Here is a 23,134-nt window from a genome sequence, read left to right as displayed (position 1 = left end):
TTTAGGAAGATGATTTCCTTTAGCAAGCACTATGAGCAGAATTAAGCTTAAAGGACTAAGTGTGCCAGTTACACTAGGTGTCACCCTCGTACGTAAGAAATTCAGTTAACCCTGGTACAGAAAGGTTACCGCGAGATGAGTAAGGGTCATTAGAAATGTGAAAAGACACCAAAGATGAAGAGGTAAAACATCTACAGGTAATACATAAGAGCAATAAATATTAGTACTCCTCTAAAAGAGGGAGATGGCATGATATGGTATTTAGTCGAGTTAAGTGGTTTAGGTAAATATAGAATGGTAAAGGAAAAATGCGGTAAAAAGGCGAAATGAATGAGATTTCATTTATTAAGATCCTATAGATATGTCACGACTCCAGAACGTTATGAAAACACGATGCTTGGAAGAGGTAATAAGGGTTCCTGGCCAGGATGTTATTGATAAATAAGTGTGAATGGATACTTGATACATAAGGAGCCAGTGCGAGAGGTAAGTTAAGACAAAAGACATAGACCAAGAGAGGTTACGCAGAATATAAATATGAAAATGGACGAACAAGTAGTTAGTAGTTGATTCAGGAAGAACCTAGTTATGGCTAGACAAAAGGTCACAGATAAATTAGCAGATCATGCAAGATAAACGTAATGAACTCCAACAAAGAGAATTCAGTCTCGCATTTACAAGATCGTAATCCTAGAAGAGTGCACCACCTGGATGTCTCACAAGGAGAACTATTATCAACGTTTGCAATATTCTTCAAAAATGTCAACTAATGCTAAGAATCCATCCACCATTTTAGGTTACTTTAACCCGAGATGGATCCTGATATCACATCCTTCTCTTAAACTATATATGTTAGCTCCCATAGAGCATAACTGAGATGGGTGTGACAAATTGTACATACCTCTGTTACTGTTGAAGGTAACTCAGAATACTTATATTTCTCTGAATTTTAAATATTGATAATCTTCACTAACGGGTACCTCGTATCCTTCTTCACCCTACTTCTGTTACCTGTTGAAACTTGTACTTTTACCTTTTGATATTCCTATGGCCTGCTATTCTCGGGGTGTGTTAGATATTCCCATCTTAGGGTCTTAAGCAGGAAATTTGCACATCTGGTATGCACGATTTGATAAGGCCTCAAAGTGGGCCACGTCTTCAAGAACTCTCTCTCTCTCTATCTCTCTCTCTCTCTACTAGTGCCCTTACCTGCTGTTGTATAAGCCCTCTGGCTAGATGCAATATTTCTAAATGCAAGCATCTCTATATCATTAGCAAACATAAGTCATGACTCAAACTCTTATGACTCAGCTCTATAGCACAATTTGAATTTGAAAGAAGGTTAACAAACTCCTAAATTCCTTGCAGCTTCTTGTTTATATAATGTGGTGCACGACACATCTATAAACAAGACTCTACTAAAGATGGTTGATAGACTCTCTCGGACAGAACTACTCTAATATCAAGTTTGTCACGTCCCAAACCGAGGGAGACATAGTCGGCACCCGGTGCCATACTAGGCCCAAGCGTACCACTTTATAACTGTGAACTCCGTAGGGGTAGCCCTCAAATTAGGGCGACGAGGCCTACCTGCAAGCTGATAATACCAATCAAGGCCGACGAGGCTATATTCTGAATCATCTGGAAAAAAATATCTATCTCATCTGAGGGGTGAACATACCCAAAAGCTCATATACATAACTGTGCAGGCCGACGAGGATGCCATGAACATCTACAACCAGCAATACCAAACTGAACATGTACAAAGGGCTAACAAGGCCACAATAGTGACATACAAAATATATAGGACTCGTCTACAAGCCTCTAGAGATAACATAACTATATCATGGTCGGGACAGGGCCTAGACCTACCCATCAAACCTTATACAAAATGGACTCCAAGTCTAGACCTGGTAACACCGGCGGAGCGGAGCTTACCAATCAAGCTGATATGTGGCTCTGTCTACTAGAAGATCTATCCAACTGTCTATCAGGACCTGCAAGCATCAAATGCAGTATCCTCGACAAAAGGGACGTTAGTACAAAATAATGTACCGAGTATGTAAGGCAATAGAATAACTGAAAACTTAAACTAAATTGATAATATAATAACTGAAAGTAACTGGGAATCAAAGATGATCTGAAAATATGCTTACCTGTTGATTCTGACTCAACTATCTCAATATAGTAAGTAAAATAGCTATATGGCCCTATAAGGCTCGGTACGTATCGGCCATAGTAGGCTCGCTCATAGGCATTCAGCCATACTAGGCTCGGTATATAGCTTACCATCTGATAAGAGGTTGCCTAATAGGGACCTGCTTATCGATTATAGTTCGGCGGTGGTGAAAATACTGTAATACTGTACATATATAGATCATCTGCTCTTTTGACTAAAAGAAGACAATACTTAATTGAATATAAAGTCCCGATAAAGGATAATACAATAACTTATGATACTAGGATAATGTGCATATATTCAAGAGTACGAACTTCTTTTTATATCTTGTTATCAAACGTGTTTAGTTACTGGATCATGCCAAAATAAAGGAAAGATTTAGCCTTAACATACCTTAACCTCGTTGAGTCCTTAATACCTTCCAAGAAACTCTTCAAACAACTCAACTTAATCTACAATAGCATAAGGAGATTCATAATCAGTATTGAGTGTTGGCCAATTAAGTACTCTCACACTCAGAAGATGCATGTTGCAGAGATAAGAATGCTGAGATAGATGTGTGAGTATACTAGGAGAGATATAATTAGGAATGAAGTTATTCGGGATAAGGTGGGGGTGATTCCAGTGGTTGACAAGATAAGGAAAGCAAGGCTAGATGGTTCGAGGAATATGAAGAGGAGATGCATAGATACCCATGTGAGGAGGTGTGAGAGGCTAGTGATTGTGGGTCTAAAGAGCGGTTTGGGAAGGCCGAAGAAGTATTAGGGAGAAGTAATTAGACCAGACATAACGTATCTTCAGCTTACCGAGGATATGAACCTAATAGAAGGATCTGGAGGTCGAGAATTCAGGTAAAAGATTAGTAGGTAGCGGAGTTTGGGACACAATATTTGCAACATCATTTTATTTTCATAGTATTGTATCCTTAGACATCTATTAATACCTATTGTTACTCGTGCTTAGTTGGCTTATTGCTTTGTATTTTGCTATTGTAGGCTCAACGTAGCTTCTACACTTCTGTTTTTCTTTTCTAACCTGTTAGTAATATGTTTTTCTTAAGTCGAGGGTTTTCGGAAAACAATCTCTCTACCTCCACAAGATAGGAGTAAGGTATGCGTACACACTACCTTTCTCAAACCTCATATTGTGAGAATACACTGGGTATGTTATTGTTGTTGTTGTTGACTGTTATATAGAAATACAGTTATAGAGAGGTCTGATTGTATTATTAATTTGTTTGGAATAAATAGTTGGTGTAAGCAAGTCTTTCTTTTCTTCTACAAATATGAGTTATTGCTTAAAAAAAATATCAGTAATTTTTGAAACTTATGTGTTAACAAATGGTAAGTTAAATGATTACATTATAACTATACTTGGTCAAAGAAGGGAATATTTGCTTCTCGATTTCTGCCCATTAGTCAAAAAGAAAAACAATTAGGAAAAATTGGAATTAGTAAAGAGACGTAAAGAAGCTGAGCATGGGCTGCCTAGATTTTAGCATTTAGGAAAATTGCATAGTAATTAGACACTAACCAAAGGAATATAATATTGCAACGACATTTTACCACGAGATTTATGGAAGTAAACTTTGATTTTATTTTTACCCGTTAATCATAGACCACTAATTCATCTAAAACTTCTTAATAAACGAGGTATATCTATTTTCACGGTTTATCACTAATAATAAATGATTTTCAACCCTACATTTACTCAATCAAGCTAGTATAAATTAACATCAAATCTTAGTTTCTTAACATAAAAATAAAAGGCCTCAATTACCTTCCATATTCCTCCAAAAAAATCCAATAATCAAGAAATTTTCATTGCCAACAAACATTTAATTTCCATACAAGAAACTAAGACAATTGCATGGCAAGGAGATACGTGAATAATATTGTAGAAGTTGCACCAGCACGCTTTATTTCTCCTCGTAGGCTTTCCAATGCTCCAAAATTAGAGACAATTGCAGAAGAAGAAATTAAAACTCATCAAGTTTTTATCGATCAAAAAGTATTATATGTTCTTTTACTTTCCATTCTTGCTTATACATTGATTAACAGATACACTATGGTTTAATATATAGGAGGTCGAGTCGAACCTTTTTGTTCCAATTTTGATATTCATTTTTAATCATGATATTTTGTAATACTAAATAAAAGGCTCGTGACTATCTACTTGTAAGGAGGTACAGTATGAAGTCAAGTTTGTTTTTCCTTTTAGTGTTTGAATTGCTAAGATATTACAGTTGATTTATCTCATGTTATTTTTTTGCTGTCATATTGTTTTTACATATATTAAGTCAAACACTTCTCTAGATGAAGATGACAATGTCTTGTCAGATATTATAAGAGTAATCTAATGGTATCAAAATATACACAAATTGTATTATCATGGAAATTGACCTCTTGAACACCAACAGTAGCCTTTTCATAATCTTTCATATAAACTGTACAAAACAATATATGCTTACAAATAAATTATCAGCAAAAGGTACACTTGCTACATATCAAGACTCAAGTCACAGGCTGATTGTATGAATTGTTCGGAAATTCTGTAGTGTATACTTTTGATCTTTTTGCTCTGAAAATATCTGATATAACTTCATTTTATATACCAGGAGGTGTCTTTCATGGAAATCCATCTGCACATATAACATACATTCTATGGTTAACTAAATAACAAAGGACTAATGTATGCTACCTCTGTAAGTTCCCACTGCCATAGTACTTTTAAGTAAACATTCTATACTTGGAAAAAATACAACACAGATACCCTTGGATGATACCCTTGGATTAACTCCCTTAAGATGGATTTAGTCATTCAAGCAATCAAACCTTAAAAGATTGCACATACTCTCTCCATTCAATTTCATCAACCTATACTTTATTGACCATTTTAGAGGTAGAGGTAGGTCTAAGAAGTATTTGGGAGAAGTGATTAGGCAGGATATGGCGCAGTTTCAGCTTACTGAACATGACCCTCGATAGGAGCGTGTGGAGGTCGAGAATTAGGGTAGAAGGTTAGTGGGTAGTCGAGCGTATTTCTATGTCGTACCAGTAGGTAGTAGTATTAGTCTTGTACTCTCGTATTCTTGGAGTTCTATTGGTACATGTTGTTTATTCACTTCGGTTAGCTTATTATCTTGTTGATATGTTACTGCTTGTTGATTTCTGCCCTTTTTGTCGTTTTCCTTGAGCCGAGAGTCTTCGGAAACAGCCTCTCTATCTTCACAAAGGTAGGGGGTAAGTCTGCGTACACACTACCCTCCCCAGACTCACTTGCGGGATTACACTGGGTATATTGTTGTTGTTATACTTTATTGACCATTTGGATGAAATTTGAATGTAGTAGAAGACTCAGAATTATCCGACTCATCTTGCAAATACATAACTAACTAGCTAGTTAGCTAACTTTTTATTGTTCACATTACATACTCAGCCAGAAGTAGCTAGGAATTTTGCTAAAGCATTTAGCCGCACCGGAAACTATTTACATTTGGTAGCCGAAAAACTGTATAAAATTTGTATAATTTTTGTATATAACTTACAGAATGTATATATATACAAAAATTATATATTTTTTCGACTATTATTTTGAGAATGGCTATACAGTGTCATTTTCCCAAAGCATTTCAACAACAAACTACTCAAGCAAATTTTGAAGATACATATAGGTCTTAGCATGCCAGCACAAATTACTGAAATGGTACCAAATTATTTGGGTTTATGATTTCAACACCCAATCATAGCCTTCATGAACACAATGCATCCTCTTAACAGATGTTCTACTGTTCTCATTATAAGAACTTCACTTAGTAAGGCCAAGCTTTTCAAAGAGGAATTTGTAATTTAGAAGTAGTAATACCTTCTAGTTTGACATGCCCTTCCAGTTCCAAGATAAATTTGTATCCCCATAAGGCCTGCATAAAGGGGAGCTCAAATCAAAGTCATGACAACATGCAGAAAAGGCTGAACAACCATGACGTCCAATGGGATGTACAACCTCTCAGTATCAGTAAACCAAAGGTAGGTTAAAAATTCTGAGCACTTTGTACAGAAAAAATATACTAATCATTTGCAGTGAGCCAGATTTAAAGCAATCTTAGGTGTCATGGGAAGTAAACAAAGAACGAAAAGCTAGCAATACGTCGAGCTGTCAGAACTCTTGGTTACCCAGCGGAAACTAAAACACAACCGTGTAGATACTCTATCAACAACCATCCACCCAATCTATCTACAATTGGAGGCAATCCCCTATTCCTCTTCCCAGCATCCCTTCAGCCAATACTTCTTATTCTTACATTTTCCTATCCTCCACTGCAAGAATCTCCAGCAAATCTGCGCCAGTTTGCAGGGCTCAGCCACTCAGCAAGGAGCATTCTTTTATTGAGCAAGAGTCGAGGATTAATAAATTGGCAGCCCCTCTCCAGCACAGTGTAATAGCTTGGTTCTTCACGGGTAACCAATAGTTAAACAAATGCGGAAAGTTCTGCAAAAAATTTGCATATTGTCACGGAAGGCGTATATTGATGAACTTCAAGGTTTTCACTGGTTATAGCATTTGAATCAGTGGTTTTTACTCAACACTCTATAGAAGTATTCAGGTGGGTTTTAGACAATGGAGCTGCCACAGAACCCAGATTGGATCTGATCTTGTTCGCTGCCAGATCTCCTAGTTTATCACTCCACTACTTCCTGCGTATACTTGTGACAGTGCAAGTGGAAATCCCAAAAATCCTGCACCCAGTGTAATCGTACAAGTGGGGTCTGCGAAGGGTAGTTTGTACGCAGACCTTACTGAGGATTGTTTCAATAGACCCTCGGCTCAAGAAAAAAAAAAGATCTCAAAAATGTTCACATTTTAAATAGGATTTTGTATTTCTGCTTCCACTGTTATCTCTTGGCCAATCTCAACTGTTGGACACCCTAATATTCTTGCTGGTCAAGGATAGAGCATCACCGTCCTCGTCCCCTAACTCTCCCTCTCCCCACCATACACACACACACACACACTTAAATTCTCATGAATGGAAACATAGAAAATATAACCAATAAAGCTGCTTTAACTAGCATAACTGACATCCAGTTTCTTGTTATTGTACTTCAGATCTATCTTAATGCAAAACAGCATTCTCCTGCAATTTCACCTGTTTCTTAGATGGTGTAAATGGAAAACATAGGCATCTGTATTTCCGTTTCCTGAAGGGAAGAGGCAGGGGTGATGGGGTAGGAAGGATGCCCCACAATACACCACGAAGCTTATGTAAGTGCAGAACAAGATTTTGGCACATATAAAAGGGTGTCATGAAGCATTAATTTGTATATTGGCCCACATGAAGGTTTACCTTGGATTTTTCACATGAAGTAATAAGAAGACAAAAGCGAGGAAGATAAATGAAGAGCCGACAGCAATGTAGGACATTCCAAGGAAGTTATTCCGGCCACCAATCCAGCTGGTTGTTGAAAGAACAAGTTTCTTCCTTCCACCAAAACTGTAGGTGTTGTAGTTGTTTGCAAGCTTCACCATAATTAAATCATCTTCATTTAAGTCCTCTTCAATTCTTCCATATAATTTACGGAAATTAGGGAGAGCGGCAGTACGCATCCATACAATGAGATCCTCCTGATCACTTAGCTGGTTGATTCCATCAACCCCATTACAAAGAGGAAATATGATTCATGAAAAAGGAGAACATTAGAGAAAAGAATTAGATAGAAGACAAATCCATATACTCGTGAAAGAGAAGGCAAGAATCACAATTTTGAAGTCATAATTTATGCTTAATCTTAAAACAATCTGTCACCAACGAAGTGCTAAAAATTCCAATCTTTAAGCAAGGATTCAAAATAGAGATATGATTGTAAAGACTCAACTCATGAGTGCAAGCTGATATAAAGACTTCGTGAGTGCAATATCTCAACTCATGAGTGCCACATCTAAGACAGATAGTAGTGACTCATGTACACATTCATCCAAGAAAATAAAATTTATAAAGATGCAATTCATAAATGCAATATCTCAACAATGAGTGCCACATGTAAGCATGATACCTAGCAAGAAAAATTAAGTTGACTGTTACGAATTATTTTTGCGCAGTAAAGCTAGAAGGGGAGCCTTAGCGTAAATGGTAACGTTGCTGCCATGTGACCAGGAGGTCACGGGTTCGAGCCGTGGAAACAGCCTCTTGCAGAAATGCAGGGTAAGGCTGCATACAATAGACCACCTGTGGTCCGGCCCTTCCCCGGACCTCGCGCATAGCGGGAGCTTAGTGCACCGGGCTGCCCTTTTAAAGCTAGAAACTGCATCAGGGCAAACAGAGAAACAGCCTCACAGCATGTGGCGGGGAATCTAGAACAGAGCCATAATCGCTTTCCATGATCAGTATTTGGTCTCGGACTGTTAGTAGTGACTCATGTACACGTTCATCCAGGAAAAAAAGAAATTTATCAAGAATGATACTTATTTTCCCACTGGTCATTTATTTTCCGTCTTCTTTAGTCTAAGGATTCTAGCAGAGATATCGACTCTAAAATGAAGGCCAGCGCCTTAATTTATATGCCTTGGTTTAACTTTCAATTTCGTAATAACATATGTTTCATTAACAGAAAAAGAATAGTCAAAGTTGCTGCATCAGTCAAAAGGCCTTACAGGAACTTTAGGGTCCAATGTTGCACCACCAATTAAAGACCCACTCTGGAAATTGGATGGATAAACATGCTTCCCAAATTTGTGTTCACGATCACTCCTCCAAGCAATATTTTTCCTGTTGACTTTTAGAGCATCTATTCCACGGAAAAAGGAGTATGTGTCATTAAACAAGCTCCACGCAATCAAACCACAAGGAACAATTGGGAGACCATTATTTTCGCCTTCGGGGTTACAAGAACTTGTATCATTGTACTTTAGTCCATGTAAAAGTTGTTTATCACTTCTGCTTTTAACATACCTGGATTGAAAGAACCAAGCTGAGTCAGAAATGAACAATTCAGAGAATATAGATCACAAAATGTACTTCAAACAGAGGAATCAATTTATGAAAAATGTAATAGCACCGTAGCACTAAACAAGGGCAGCCCGGTGCACAAAGCATCCCGCATTTACGCAGGGTCCGGGGAAGGGCCGCACCCCAAGGGATGTGATGTAGACAGCCTACCCTAATGCAAGCATTAGTAGCTGCTTCCACGGCTCGAACCCGTGACCTATAGGTCACACAGAGACAACTTCACCGTTGCTCTAAGGTTCCCCTTCTAGCACCGTATCACTCAAAAAGGAAATAGGTGAATAAAGAAAATTGAGAAAACAAAACGGTACAACTAGTATATAATCCGATAAGAATGTGGCATAACTGAGAAAAGAATCTGTTATTGCAAACATATAAAAAAAGAAAAAGAGAGGAACTTATAAATGTTTAGATAATCAACTAATTTAATGCCAGTAATTCCAATCTTCCATCAACTTCTGTTATTGCAAACATATAAAAAAAGAAAAAGAGAGAGGAACTTATAAATGTTTAGATAATCAACTAATTTAATGCCAGTAATTCCAATCGTCCATCAACTTAAACTTACCAGCAAAAGTTGGTACTTGAAAAAAATGAAAAAAAAGGAGATAAAAGCCTTCACCTTCTGTGGTTCTGGTAATAGTTATCAAGTTGATAATAGACGTAAATTGGAGCTTTCATATTTTGGGGCACCTGCACAAAGACAATTTACAAACACAAAACAGATCAGTGAAAAGGATAAAGAAAAAATTTCAAAACAAGAGAGGGTTGCTCCAATCATGGAAATCCCATCACGAGTAACTTAAAAAGGCAAAGGTTGGCTGTGTTTTCAAAGAAAAATGGAAGGATGCACTATACTGCTGGATGAGCAATCAGCATCATGGATTGAATGCTACAATTTCAAACACGTTATACCTCAATATATGGACACAACAAGGAATATACTATTTCCCCAGCAATACAAGTGAGGGAAAATTTTCAAGAAGTTATTCGTTCTTTTTGTTTCTTTTTATAAGTGAATTTAGAACAATTATTTGTGTAATGCACAAAATTCAGTACAAGACTTGAAAAAAGAGCTAAGAACATAGTTGCACAAAGTTTTAAACTCTGCCCAAATCTATGTCATAAGAACTGGTGAAATAACATTCCCAGAATTTAATAGTTGCACGAAGTTTTAAACCCACGTTAACGCTGCAAGAATGGGCTCCTTAGCTTTTAATAAAGTAACTGAAGTTCCTAATTACTCTATCTATTTAGATTTTTCACAATCCCTATGAAGCAAGTATGCAGTGACATGTGGATGCATGATAACACAAAAATATATATTATTTGTATAAATCACTTTTTTCTAATTCAGCACTTCTAATGGAAATAAAAGCTTACGTTGAAGATCTAGTATAACTAATTAAGATCACCACCACAATGCTGTTTTTAGGTTCAATATGATTTGCAGCAGTTTACTGAATATTTTATTACAGAAACTATTCAACTATTTTGAAACCAGTGGTTTCCCTTTTTTGAAAGAAATTGGAAGGGTTTGGCTTCTTCAGACCAATGGAGGAAAAAGGACATTCAAGCTTTCCTTGTTCAACAAAGAACTCCGATAATTAATATAGTTTCCTTCTTTTATTTTCTTGCGTGTATGTAAAGCTCTTCCGAAAGTAAAAGAAAAAGGAGGAAATTTTTTCAAAAGATGCACTTTATCATCATGCATCAGCTAAGAATGCTGCTATTGCTGCTTTTCAGAATCAGGTTTGGTGAGTATCTATCACAGAACCTCATTCCTAAGACAATAATACTGTAACGACCCGGCCGATCGTTTTGAGTATTATAACCCCGTTTCCCCATTTACTGCTCAAATTGTACTTTACAGTTGTTGTGTGACTTGTCGGGGCAATTGGTTCGGGTCCGGTGAGGTTTTGGAATGAATTGGAACACTTAGTTCCAAGGTTTAAAGCTTAAGTTAAAATAGTGACCGGATGTCGACTTATATGTAAACGACCTCGGAATTTAATTCTGATGATTCCAATAGCTCCGTATGGTGATTTTGGACTTAGGAACGTGTCCGGAAAATTATTTGGAGGTCCGTAGTGGAATTAGGTTTGAAATGCCGAAAGTTGAATTTTTGGGAAGTTGGACCAGGGCGGTGACTTTTTTATATCGGGGTCGGAATCCGATTCTGAAAATTTGAATACCTCTGTTATGTCATTTATGACTTGTGTGCAAAATTTGAGGTCAATCGGATGTGAATTGATAGGTTCCGGAGTGGTTTGTAGAAACTAGAAATTTCAAAGTTCATTAGGCTTGAATTGGGGTGTAATTCATGGTTTTAGCGTTGTTTGAGGTGATTTGAGGGTTCGACTAAGTCCGTATGATGTTTTAGGACTTGTTGGTATATTTGGTTGAGGTCTCGAGGGGCTCGGGTGAGTTTTGGATGGTTAACGGATCATTTTTGGCCTTGGTAAAATTGCTGATATTTGCTGCTGCATTTTTCTGATTTTCTCTTTCGCGTTCGCGAAGAGTTTTTTCTGAGTGTGAGGTTTTGTTCTTCGCGTCCGCGAAGGGGAAGACGCGAACGCGAAGGTATGGTCTGTGTGTACATCGCGAACGCGTGAGAGGTGTCGCGTTCGCGAAGAAGAGTGAGGCTATTGGGGACCCCCGGGTCCTTGTTCTACGCGTTCGCGAGGTGGTGGTCGCGTTCGCGAAGGTCTGAGCTGGTGAAGCTTCGCGTTCGTGAAGCCGTGGTCGCGTTCGCGAAGGGTAAGATTTGCAAAGCTTCGCGTTCGCGAAGCTACGGTCGCGTTCGCGAAGGGTTAAATTTGTGGGCAGTCGAGTTGTGCTTCGCGAACGCGAGGGACCTGTCGCGTTCGCGAAGAAGAGAGGTCTGGACAGAGAGTTTAAGTTCTGAAAATGGGACTTCGGTTTTTGACGGATTTGAGCTCGGGAAGAGGCGATTTTTGGGAGTTTTTCAAGGGAAACAACGGGGTAAGTGTTCTTAACTCAATATTGGTTAAATTACCCGAATCCATGGTTGTTTTTATCATTTAATTGGTGAATTAAGTTGGAAAAGTTTGAAAACCCTCTTAGTTTAAATTGTGGATTTGAAGGCCGAGTTGTAGTCGGATTTGAGTAATTTTGGTATGGTTGGACTCGTGGTTGAATGGGGGTTCGGATTTTGTGAGTTTTATCGGATTCCGAGACGTGGGCCCCACAGGTGATTTTTGGGGCGTAATTTCGGATTTTTGGAAAATATTAGTAATTTGGTATGGAATTAATTCCTATAATTTTTGTGAGCTGAATCAAATTAATTGTGGTAGATCTGAGCCGTTTGGAAGTTGATACGTGCAGAATGGAATTTCTGGAGCATTGCTTAGCTTGCTCGACATTGGATTTGGTTTGTTCGAGGTAAGTAACTCTTCTAATCTTGGAGTTGAGGGTATGAACCCTGAATATATGTATTTCGTGAATTGTTGGGAGGTGACGCACACGCTAGGTGACGGGCGTGTGGGCGTGCACTATAGAAATTGTGACATAATTGTTTCTGTAGAATTTTGTAGTTAAATGATCTTGGCATTTTCCATGTGGTTTTATGAGTTAAAGAAATTGAGCTGAAAAGCATATTAAAAACCATGTTGAGGCTATGTGCCAGTATTATTGGGACCCACATAGGTCATATTGTTGTGAATTATTTATTTTAAATTGAAAATTCATACTCAGTCATATTCATTCCATTGAATATCATATCTCAGTCTCTGTTGTTATTTATTGATACATCATATCATCATTTTGGGCTATTCTTATGACATTGTGAGCCCATGAGAGAGAGACTGGAGAGATTAATGACTGAGGGAGGCCGAGGGCCTGATTGTGAAGATATTTTTTTGGGATCGGGCTGCACGCCAAAGCAGGCCATGTTGGCTTTATATATATTATACTATTGCACGTGAGTTGGCCGTGCAGCACGTGAGTTGGCAGTGCGGATCCATATATTATACTATTGCACGTGAGTTGGCGGTGCAACACGTGAGTTAGCCGTGCGGATCCATATATTATACTATTGCACGTGAGTTGGCCGTGCGGATCCAGATATTATTATAGCACGTGAGTTGTCCGTGCAGCACGTGAGTTGTCCGTGCGGATCCAGATATGATATTATAGCACGTGAGTTGTCCGTGCAGCACGTGAGTTATCCGTGCTTATAGCGCTTGGGCTGTAGGAGCCCCTCATGAGTCTGTACACACCCCCAGTGAGCGCAATCAACTATAAACAGGGATCGGGCTGCACGCCGCAGCAGGTATTTTATAGCGCTGAGTGATTGAGTGTGCTGAAGATAGTGAGAGAGAATGCGAGAGAGATTGAGTACTCTGAGAGTGTCAGTACATGAGTACAATCTCTAAGATACATTGCATTGACATGCACACATGACATATATGCATAGAGATGTGTTTTCCTCATGCTGTATGGTATCACATTATTCATCATTTCTCACACATGTTGACAGATGGGTATAGTGATGCATTTGTTTACACGGGTTATCTGGAAAGAAAATGAAACATATCATTTATTATTGAAAGGATTTTGGGAAAATTATTGCTTTCAAACTTATTCATATTTTTGACAACTTCGGCAAACGATCTGGGTTTTCACTGATGTACTTGAAATGAAGAACTATTATTTTTGAAATCATGATTTGGTTGAGCATTTAATCTCTGAGTTACTTCTGGTATTATTTGTTTTATGTTGTTATGGACTGTTGTGGACTAGTGGTTTTGGACCCGACCTTGGTAGAAGCTCGTCACTACTTTCAACCTAAGGTTAGGTTTGTTACTTACTCAGTACATGGGGTCGGTTGTACTGATACTACACTTCTGCACATTGCGTGCAGATGTTGGCTGTTGTTGCTGTGCTCGATGGTTGCGGGATTTGAAGATGTACCTGCGTTCCTGTTGTAGCTGTCTCTTGTTCATGGTAGCCTTAGATTTATAAAAGCTCTGTTTATATATTATTCAAACAGACTATGTATTTATTTCATTTCCGCTTTGTATACTCTATTCTTAGAAGCTCATGATTTGTACTGTCAATTCTTGGGGAAATGCAATGGTTTCATATATTTTCTTTAATAATTGTCTTGTTAAATTACATTGGAATTGGATAGTGAATAGTTGGCTTACCTAACGGGTTGGGTTAGGTACCATCACGACTAGTTGGATTTTGGGTCGTGACAAATACGCTAGCTTTTTATAAATGACATCATACAGTATTTGGCTAGAGTTGCTTCATCTTTTCTAACTATTTAATCCACAATAGTTGTCATGATTACTATACACCTTCAAAAATATGATCTCAACCCTTCCATAAGAAAACTTTTGACATTCTGAAAGTCAATAATTATACGCATAAATATACAGGACTCTCGCTCAAAGTGAATACATCAAGTTAAAGCAATACGACAACACAAAAATCAAGGGACTTACCTTTGGAAGCTTTACAATGAATACCAATATAGCGTGGAGTAGTATTGGACCCTTCCATGATTCTTGTCTTATGTGTGTATATATGTGAGTGTGTGCATTACTTAGGAGAATCTACGGTCCCCCCCCCCCCCCGCCCCAAAAACAAATTCTACAATACAACTTTTATTTCGCTAATACCAGACAGATTGGTGCCAGTTAGACGAAAGATTACAGACGAATCAGTTTGAACAGGAGTTCTATAAGATTGTGTCATAAGATATTCACCAAGGTTAAAATTCCTAGCATAATCAATTTTCGATACACAGAATGCTTTCATTAGAAGCGAGCAGATTACTGATGCTGTTTTAATAGCAAATGAAAGATTGCATGCTATATTAAAAAAAAGGTAAACAGGGGCTGATGTGTAAACTGGACATGGAGAAGGATTACGACCAGGGAAGCCCAAGGTTTCTACTCAATATGAGCCAAAACGAGTTTGGCAGTGAAAAGTTCTTATTGGGGATAAAGTGGTGCGGAATTGCTGTTCATTGGATGAACTTCTATGAGCAATCAAAGTATACATCCTCATCAGTGGATGTCCAGAAGAATGCTTAATGCAGTGTCATATAAAGCTATTCAGGAGTGGATAAGAGGTGTACAGAGAGGATAGAGCATAAATAAGTCAAAGCTTATATCATACTAGTTTTTTCCAGATGACACGGTAATATCTTATAAGGTGAGGAGAATCAACATATGATAAAGAGGCAGCTTGAATGTGAGCTCATAACTTGTAATGAAATATCACCTTTAAGTATCGGGTACAATTCTTTGAAACTGAGCTATCTTTGATGTAAGCAACTTTTTGGCCCTTGAGATGATCTGGCACACAATCTGTATCATATCTGTCAACAATCTCAACAACCTGCAAATGCTTTTTTGGTCAACCATCTAAACCAAACTTATTGATCAAGAATGAAGAGCCAATAGATTATGCAGACTAATGTCTTTAATCAACAGAAGAGCTAACGCTTACACTTTCAGAAGCATGAAGACAGAGAAGTCCAATTGGAATAAAAATGACGCCTATCAAGAAAAACATTGAAATAACCTGTTAAGAAGACGTAGTCAGAGAAGTTCAATTCCCTGTTGATTTATAAAAGGAAAGGGACATTTCAGAGAAAGACTTCTATTTTAATTACCCATGCTGGTGTCAGGACAGGTTTACATGCCGGAAGATTTTGTTGAGTAAACTGATATACAGCTGCAAATGTGAGAATGAAACGTCAATATTTAGGCTCTACTTCTGTAATTGGTAGGTTATGAAGTATAAATAGAGTCGCATTACACTAAGCTTACGATATAATACTGAGAAATGAGGAAGAACAATGGGAAACTGATGATAATAATAATAAGAAGAAGAAGAAGAACAATAACATAATATCAACTTGATGAGTACCAATCAGTATAGAACAAAAGCTTAATTGAAACAATCATAACTTGATATTTCGAGTGAAGATGCATCAGCAATCCTAGTGTCACAATCACATAAGAGAGATGGCATAACGAACTCCTCAAACTCACATATTCTCCTCTTATATGCTTATTATAAAGAAACAGACATACCAAGACTCTAGCAACGGCGGTAACCTTTAGTAAGCGAAGTACAATTGGAACCTATCTTCCAAAGAATGCTTTCACGCTACTGAGGAAGCTTATTTAATCCCGTCACTTGACCCAAAAGCAGAATTTATAACCAACAGGTAGACACACCAAACTCTTACTTTATTATGGACGCAGACACTATCTCTCTTCATATGAAAGCCACTCTCAGTTGATCCTATTTCGAAGCGACATAAACCAATTACTTTGAGTTTATATCTTAACATTTCTGTAGAAACCAAGCAAGTCCTCTGATATTAGACATTTTCTTCACATAACTATTGTTAAATTGACCATACTAATATCGTGACTTGATTATATGTCTTGCCTAATGTCTCTATAAGAATCGGGTAAAGTCCCATTAAAGGTCTTGATAAATACGAGAAGGATGGCATAAGGTCACCGCCTAATTCATAATGATAGTATCCTCATAAGTCCTTCCCAGCTAAGCTAAGGGTCAACCAAGGCAACCACGATCTCTATCACCGACTAACACAACCATTAACTCCCCATCACCACATACAAGAAATAACTAATAACCATCCCAAACCACAACCCCACACAATGCTGTTGCAACTCGAAACTCAACCTCTATCAACATAACCCAAAGTACCACCAGCATAACATCAACAAGACCCACAAAAGAGACATTTAACAAGTATTTTATAACAAGAAGAAATTTTCTCTAGTTTAAACATTGGCAGCAGCTATTGCAAATTTAAAATTTCTGAATATTTAGTTCGGATCTACTCCTTAAAGTACCTGGCTCGCTGAGAGAAAATTTCTACCCATAAGAACTTCTTCTTTGTTTTTGACTTTTTGTTGGTTTTAATTCATAGTATTCATGATGGAAGGTTATTCTGCTCTATAACATCTGTTAATTTACAGATATGTATAGTGTAATCTTGTCCCACATTGGAAGAGGAGTAATATCTCCTTGTAGTGTATAGCTATAAATAAGGACCTCTTGTATTGTATTTATCATCTAATATCAATAACATATTTTCTCCCGTGCCTTCTCACATGGTATCAGAGCATTAGTGAGAAACTCGTCGCCGTGCAATTTTCCAGCGACTTAGAAGGTTGTCCGTAAGCAAATCACTTTCTGTTGGCGTTGTGCAAAAACCAACACCACAATAAGACTCCTCAGGCTCCGGAGACCAAACCCCAGTCAACCCCACCGGAAAACACACGTCCACGCGCCTGGAAAAGAAAAACAAAATCCGGCGAGATCGGACCCATGCGCCGGCGCGTGAGCACTGTTCCGGCCAGATTTTGAAAAAGTTCCAGTTGAACAGTAGGATTGCCTGGTAATTCCGATCCTACCCTCACTGGTTTTGTTTCATTCCGACCACTTTGAGTTTTTCAGTCAGCTACAGTAGATTCCGGTGTGAACAGTGTTTCCGGCGTGACTTGTTTCTCCCAATCTTCATCCTCTGAGTCTTGGGTCATTGATTCAGGTGCATCAAATCATATTTCTGGTAACAAATCTCTTTTCACTACTATTTCATATTCTCAATCTCTTCCAAAAGTCACAATGGTCAATGGGTCTCAAACCATGGCAACTGCAGTAGGTGAAGCAAGCCCACTTACTTCCTTACCTTTAGATTCAGTCATTTATGTTCCTAATAGTCCTTTTAATCTTATAGATGTTAGTCGCTTAGCCAAATCACTTAAATGCGTTGTTTTATTTCTTGATGACCATGTTTTTATACAGGAACGCAGTACGGGGCGGATCATTGGTACCGGACGTGAATCAAACGGACTTTATTACCTTATCCTTGCTAAATCACATGAACTCACATCTTGTCTTACAACTTGTCCTGTTACTGATTCACCAGATTTATTACATAAACGATTGGGATATCCCAATTTGTCAAAACTTCAGAAAATGGTATCTGGTTTATCTCACTTGTCAGCTCTAGAGTGTGAGTCATGTCAGCTCGGTAAGCATACTCGCTCCCATTTCCCTCGGCTTCTTGATAATCGAGTAGAGTCACCTTTTACTTTAGTCCATTCAGATCTTTGGGGTCCTAGTCGGGTCAGTTCCACCTTGGGATTCCGCTACTTTGTCAGTTTCATTGATGATTATTCTAGGTGCACTTGGATATTTTTGATAAAAAATCGATCTGAGTTGTTTTCTATTTTCTAGACCTTTCACGCTGAAATTCAAAATCAATTTGGGGTTTCTATTCGCACATTTCGTAGTGATAATGCCCGAGAGTATTTGCCTTCCCCATTTCAGTAGTTTATGAAATCTCATGGGATTATTCATCAAACATCTTGTCCGTACACATCTCAACAAAATGGGGTAGCTGAAAGAAAGAATAGACATCTTATTGAAACTGCTCGTACTCTACTCATACAATCTCATGCTCCGTTGCGTTTTTGGGGATGCAGTTCTTACATCTTGCTATCTTATTAATCGTATGCCATCTTCAGCTATCCAGAACCAAGTTTCATTCTCTGTCATGTTTCCCCACTTACCTTTGTTCTCTTTTCCACCCTGTATCTTTGGAAACACTTGTTTTGTCCATAACCTTACTCCAGGAACAGATAAGTTAGCTCCTCGTGCTCTTAAGTGCGTATTTCTGGGTTTCTCGAGAACACAAAAGGGGTATCGATGCTACTCTCTTGACCTCCAACGGTACCTTATGTCCGTTGATGTTACCTTCTTTGAAACCTAATCATACTTCACAGATTCAGGTCATCACTTAGATATTTCTGAGGTACTACCAGTTTCATCTTTTGGAGATTCAATCACTCCAGCTCCACCACCTACAGCTCCAGTTGTAGCTCTACCACCTATAACTCCAGTTCCACCACCTACAGCTCCAGTTGTAGCTCCACCACCTATAGCTCCAGTTCCTCCACATAATCCAGTTCAACCTTCTGCAGCTCCACCACTCTTGACTTATCATCGTTGTCCACATCCAGCATCGGGCCCATGTGATTCACTCCCCGCATCAGATTCTGCACCTACTTCAGACTTGTCTCCTCTTAGTCAACCAATTGCACTCCGCAAAGGTGTACGATCCACACTTAATCCTAATCCCCACTATGTCGGTTTAAGTTATCATCGCCTGTCGTCACCTTATTATGCTTTTATATCTTCTTTGTCCACTGTTTCTATTCCTAAGTTTACAGGTGAGGCACTATCTCATCCAGGATGGCGACATGCTATGATTGACGAGATGTCTGCTTTACATGCGAGTGGCACTTGGGAGCTTGTTCCTCTTCCTGCAGGTAAGTCTACTATTGGTTGTCGTTGGGTTTATGCAGTCAAAGTCGGCCCGGATGGCCAGGTTGATCGGCTTAAGGCTCGTCTTGTTGCAAAAGGATATACTCAGATTTTTGGGCTTGAATATAGTAATACTTTCTCTCCCGTGGCTAAAGTAGCATATGTTTGTCTCTTTTTGTCCATGGCCGTTGTACGGCATTGGCATCTTTATCAGTTAGACATTAAGAATGCTTTTCTCCACGGTGATCTTGAGGAAGAAGTTTATATAGAGCAACCACCTGGTTTTGTTGCTCAGGGGGGGGTTTAATGGTTGTGTGTGCAGATTGCGCAGGTCACTATATGGTTTGAAACAGTCCCCTCGAGCTTGGTTTGGTAAGTTCAGCACAATTATTCAGGAGTTCGGCATAACTCGTAGTGAGGCTGATCACTCTGTGTTTTATCGGCATTCTGCTCTTAATCTGTGTATTTATCTAGTGGTTTATGTTGATGATATTGCTATTACTAGCAATGATCAAGATGGTATTACTAATCTGAAGCAACATCTCTTTCAGCACTTCCAGACTAAGGATCTGGGCAGATTGAAGTATTTTCTAGGTATAGAGGTCGCCCAGTCTAGCTCAGGTATTGTTATTTCACAGCGGAAGTATGTCTTAGACATTCTTGAGGAGACTGGAATGATGGGTTGCAGACCTATTGACTCACCTATGGATCCGAATGCTAAGCTTCTGCCTGGACAGGGGGAGCCTCTTAGAGACCCTACGAGATATAGGAAATTGGTTGGCAAATTGAATTACCTCACAGTGACTAGACCTGACATCTCTTTTCCGTTGAGTGTTGTAAGTCAGTTTATGGATTTTCCCTGTGATAGTCACTGGGATGCAGTTGTTCGCATTCTTCGGTATATAAAGTCAACTCCAGGCGAAGGATTACTATTCGAGGATCGAGGCTACGAGCAGATTGTTGGGTACACAGATGCTGATTGGGCAGGATCACCTTTTTGATAGACGTTCTACGTCTGGATATTGTGTTCTAGTAGGAGGTAACTTGGTATCGTGGAAGAGCAAGAAACAGAATGTAATTGCTCGATCTAGCGCCGAAGCCGAATATCGGGCCATGGCTATGGCGACGTGTGAGTTAGTTTGGGTCAAGCAGTTGCTCAAGGAGTTAAAGTTCGGAGAAATCAGCAAGATGGAACTAGTGTGTAATAACCAAGCTGCTCTTCATATTGCGCCAAATCCGGTGTTCCATGAGAGGACTAAACACATTGAGATCGACTGTCACTTTGTCAGAGAAAAAATACTTTCAGGAGATATTGTTACAGAGTTTGTAAAGTCGAATGATCAACTAGCAGATATTTTCACTAAGTCTCTTACTGGTTCTCGTATTAGCTATATGTGTAACAAGCTCGGTACATATGATGTGTATGCACCGGCTTGAGGGGGAGTGTTAGTTTACAGATATGTATAGTGTAGTCTTGTCCCACATTGGAAGAGGAGTAATATTTCCTTGTAGTGTATAGCTATAAATATGAACCTCTTGTATTGTATTTATCATCTAATATCAATAACATATTTTCTCCCGTACCTTCTCACAACATCAATGCGCACTCTCCACAAGTCAAAACAAAGAAAGTTGAGGACTTCCACAGTTTTTTCATTGCTGAGATCTATTATAGCTTTATGCATGTCCTTGACAATTTAAAGCAGGCGCAAATTCTCTCAAGTTGCCGCATATCATATTATCTATCTATTATAATAGTTGACAAATACTCTTTCCCGTTAGGGATGGCAAAGTATGGCCGATCATTGTGGGTATAGGGATAGATCCCTGGCAGCAATTTATTTTTTTCATGATTACGATCAAAGGAGCTTTCTTTCCTTAAACCGTTGCCCCAAAATCTTAACAAAATTTAACTATCACAGAAACCTGGCTCATAGGATAACTGAATCTTTTTGCACTTTGAGCTTACCATTATTCAGATGTCGTCGAACTGGACGGGAACAAGATTCTACAGATTCTGCACCATTTCCTGACAAAGTACCGGCTCCCTCCACATCCATTCAATCAAAATAATTCAGGAGCCCTCAAACAATAATACAAACGCCAGTAGAATCTCTACTCAAGAATCTGCAGCTGGAGCAAAAAATCTATACATAGTAAATTTTACATTTCAATACCCATTCAATCTAAAGTCGAAGCGCCATTTGGCTGCTGAGAAAATCCATAAAAAAGGGCAGTTCGGTGCACTAAGCTCCCGCTATGCGCGGAGTCCGAGGAAGGGCCGGACCACAAAGGTCTATTGTACGCAGCCTTACCCTGCATTTCTGCAAGAGGCTGAGAAAATCCATAAGAATTGAAATAACATACTCCCTCTGGCCCGTTATGCGGCCACTTTCCCTTTTAGTCTGTTTTTTATTTTGAAACAATTTAACTTTAAAATTTTCATTTTACGCTCAACGAGGTGATTTATTGGCACACAAATGCCAATAGCTTGTTTTAAATCACAAGTTTCAAAACTCTTTTCTTAAACTCCGTGCTCAGTCAAATAATGTCACATAAATGCGACAAAGTGAGTAGTAAAATTGAGCTCCAGCATCAAGAAAATTTAAGCACACTATTGGTGTGTTTGGTATGAAGAAAAACAATATTCCCATGTTTGATTTGTCAAAATATTTTGAAAAATATTTGCTCAAGGAAAACAAGTACCTTAAATCAGGAAAATGACTTTCCTGGTGAGAGTAGGAAAAACAAGTTCTATAAGTTGCATTCCAGGCTGATTGTCTCCTCTCCACCCCCAACACCCTCCACCCCCACCCCCAATTCCCAACACAACCCTATATTTTTCAATTTTCTGCACCATCCCCCCACACACACACACTCCACCCCCACTCCCACCACCCGCGGATTTTTTTTAAAAATATTTTTAGTGCTTGTTTCCCCAAACCCCATACCAACCCCACCCTCAACCACCATAGTGTATGCCTTAGATTATTATATAAATATTCTTGTAATAATATTTTCTGCTCACTTACCAAACACCATAAAATAAGTAGGAAAATCACTTATTTTCAAGGAAACATTTTCCCTGAAAAAATCATTTTCCTTTCATACCAAACACACACTAAAGAGTGGAACAAGTCGATTTTATCGAACCCATCTGCTATAATAACAATAATAAAGTGCGATCAAGCTCTTCAAACTGGGACTTCTTAATTTACCAAAACATTTAATTTCAAAAGATCATACATATGAAATTGAGCTACAAAATCGAAATTCTAGTTCAATTAAGGTCGCTCTAAAATATAGCGGAAAAAACTAAGTAGTGCAATTCAAAGTTAATGTTAAAATCCATACCTGGGAAACAAATAATTGGAAAATTGAACTTAGTACAATGGTTGATATAACTGCGATTCCGAATTTATATGGGAAATCGATGAATGTGAATAGAAGTTAATGTATATGGAATGCGAGAGATTGCTTTTGACAGAGGAAAAGCATAGTGAAAACACGCATATATACGTTTCGAGCGATGAGGTGAAAGTCTCCCCATAGAAGTCTTCCTTTTTCGTGGTATTGTTTCTAAAAAACGAAAAAAAAGAAGT

At 38.5% G+C, this 23,134-nt stretch overlaps 1 protein-coding gene and 2 long non-coding RNA genes across 6 annotated transcripts; 2 read left to right on the top strand and 1 right to left on the bottom strand.

The window, feature by feature from the left end:
• Window positions 1-4,584: 4,584 nt before the first annotated feature.
• Window positions 4,585-23,091, bottom strand: LOC104120354 (putative ALA-interacting subunit 2). Of its 4 annotated transcripts, none has more exons than XM_070192278.1 (10): window positions 22,887-23,091; window positions 21,502-21,679; window positions 15,832-15,893; window positions 15,666-15,740; window positions 15,438-15,554; window positions 9,802-9,872; window positions 8,828-9,125; window positions 7,524-7,813; window positions 6,044-6,098; window positions 4,585-4,820 (listed from the first exon to the last, which is right to left on the bottom strand). In XM_070192278.1, the coding sequence occupies exons 2-9, from the start codon at window positions 21,590-21,592 to the stop codon at window positions 6,047-6,049; spliced, it is 1,056 nt and encodes a 351-aa protein (XP_070048379.1). In that variant the 5' UTR covers window positions 21,593-21,679; window positions 22,887-23,091; the 3' UTR covers window positions 4,585-4,820; window positions 6,044-6,046. The 4 variants fall into 4 exon arrangements, with proteins under 4 accessions (XP_070048379.1, XP_070048378.1, XP_070048380.1 ...); XM_070192277.1 differs by having other exon boundaries at window positions 21,502-21,665; XM_070192279.1 differs by having other exon boundaries at window positions 21,502-21,659.
• Window positions 4,763-7,672, top strand: LOC117273432 (uncharacterized). The gene is made up of 2 exons (XR_004503435.2): window positions 4,763-4,883; window positions 7,286-7,672. It is a non-coding gene; the product is annotated as an uncharacterized lncRNA (long non-coding RNA).
• Window positions 4,890-7,124, top strand: LOC138903748 (uncharacterized). The gene is made up of 2 exons (XR_011413135.1): window positions 4,890-6,204; window positions 6,285-7,124. It is a non-coding gene; the product is annotated as an uncharacterized lncRNA (long non-coding RNA).
• Window positions 23,092-23,134: the final 43 nt, after the last annotated feature.

This window comes from Nicotiana tomentosiformis, chromosome 12 (assembly GCF_000390325.3).
Source record: "Nicotiana tomentosiformis chromosome 12, ASM39032v3, whole genome shotgun sequence".
NCBI classification, from domain to species: domain Eukaryota; kingdom Viridiplantae; phylum Streptophyta; class Magnoliopsida; order Solanales; family Solanaceae; genus Nicotiana; species Nicotiana tomentosiformis.
Note: the sequence above shows the minus strand (reverse complement) of the source record. Positions and strands in the feature narration are given on the sequence as shown.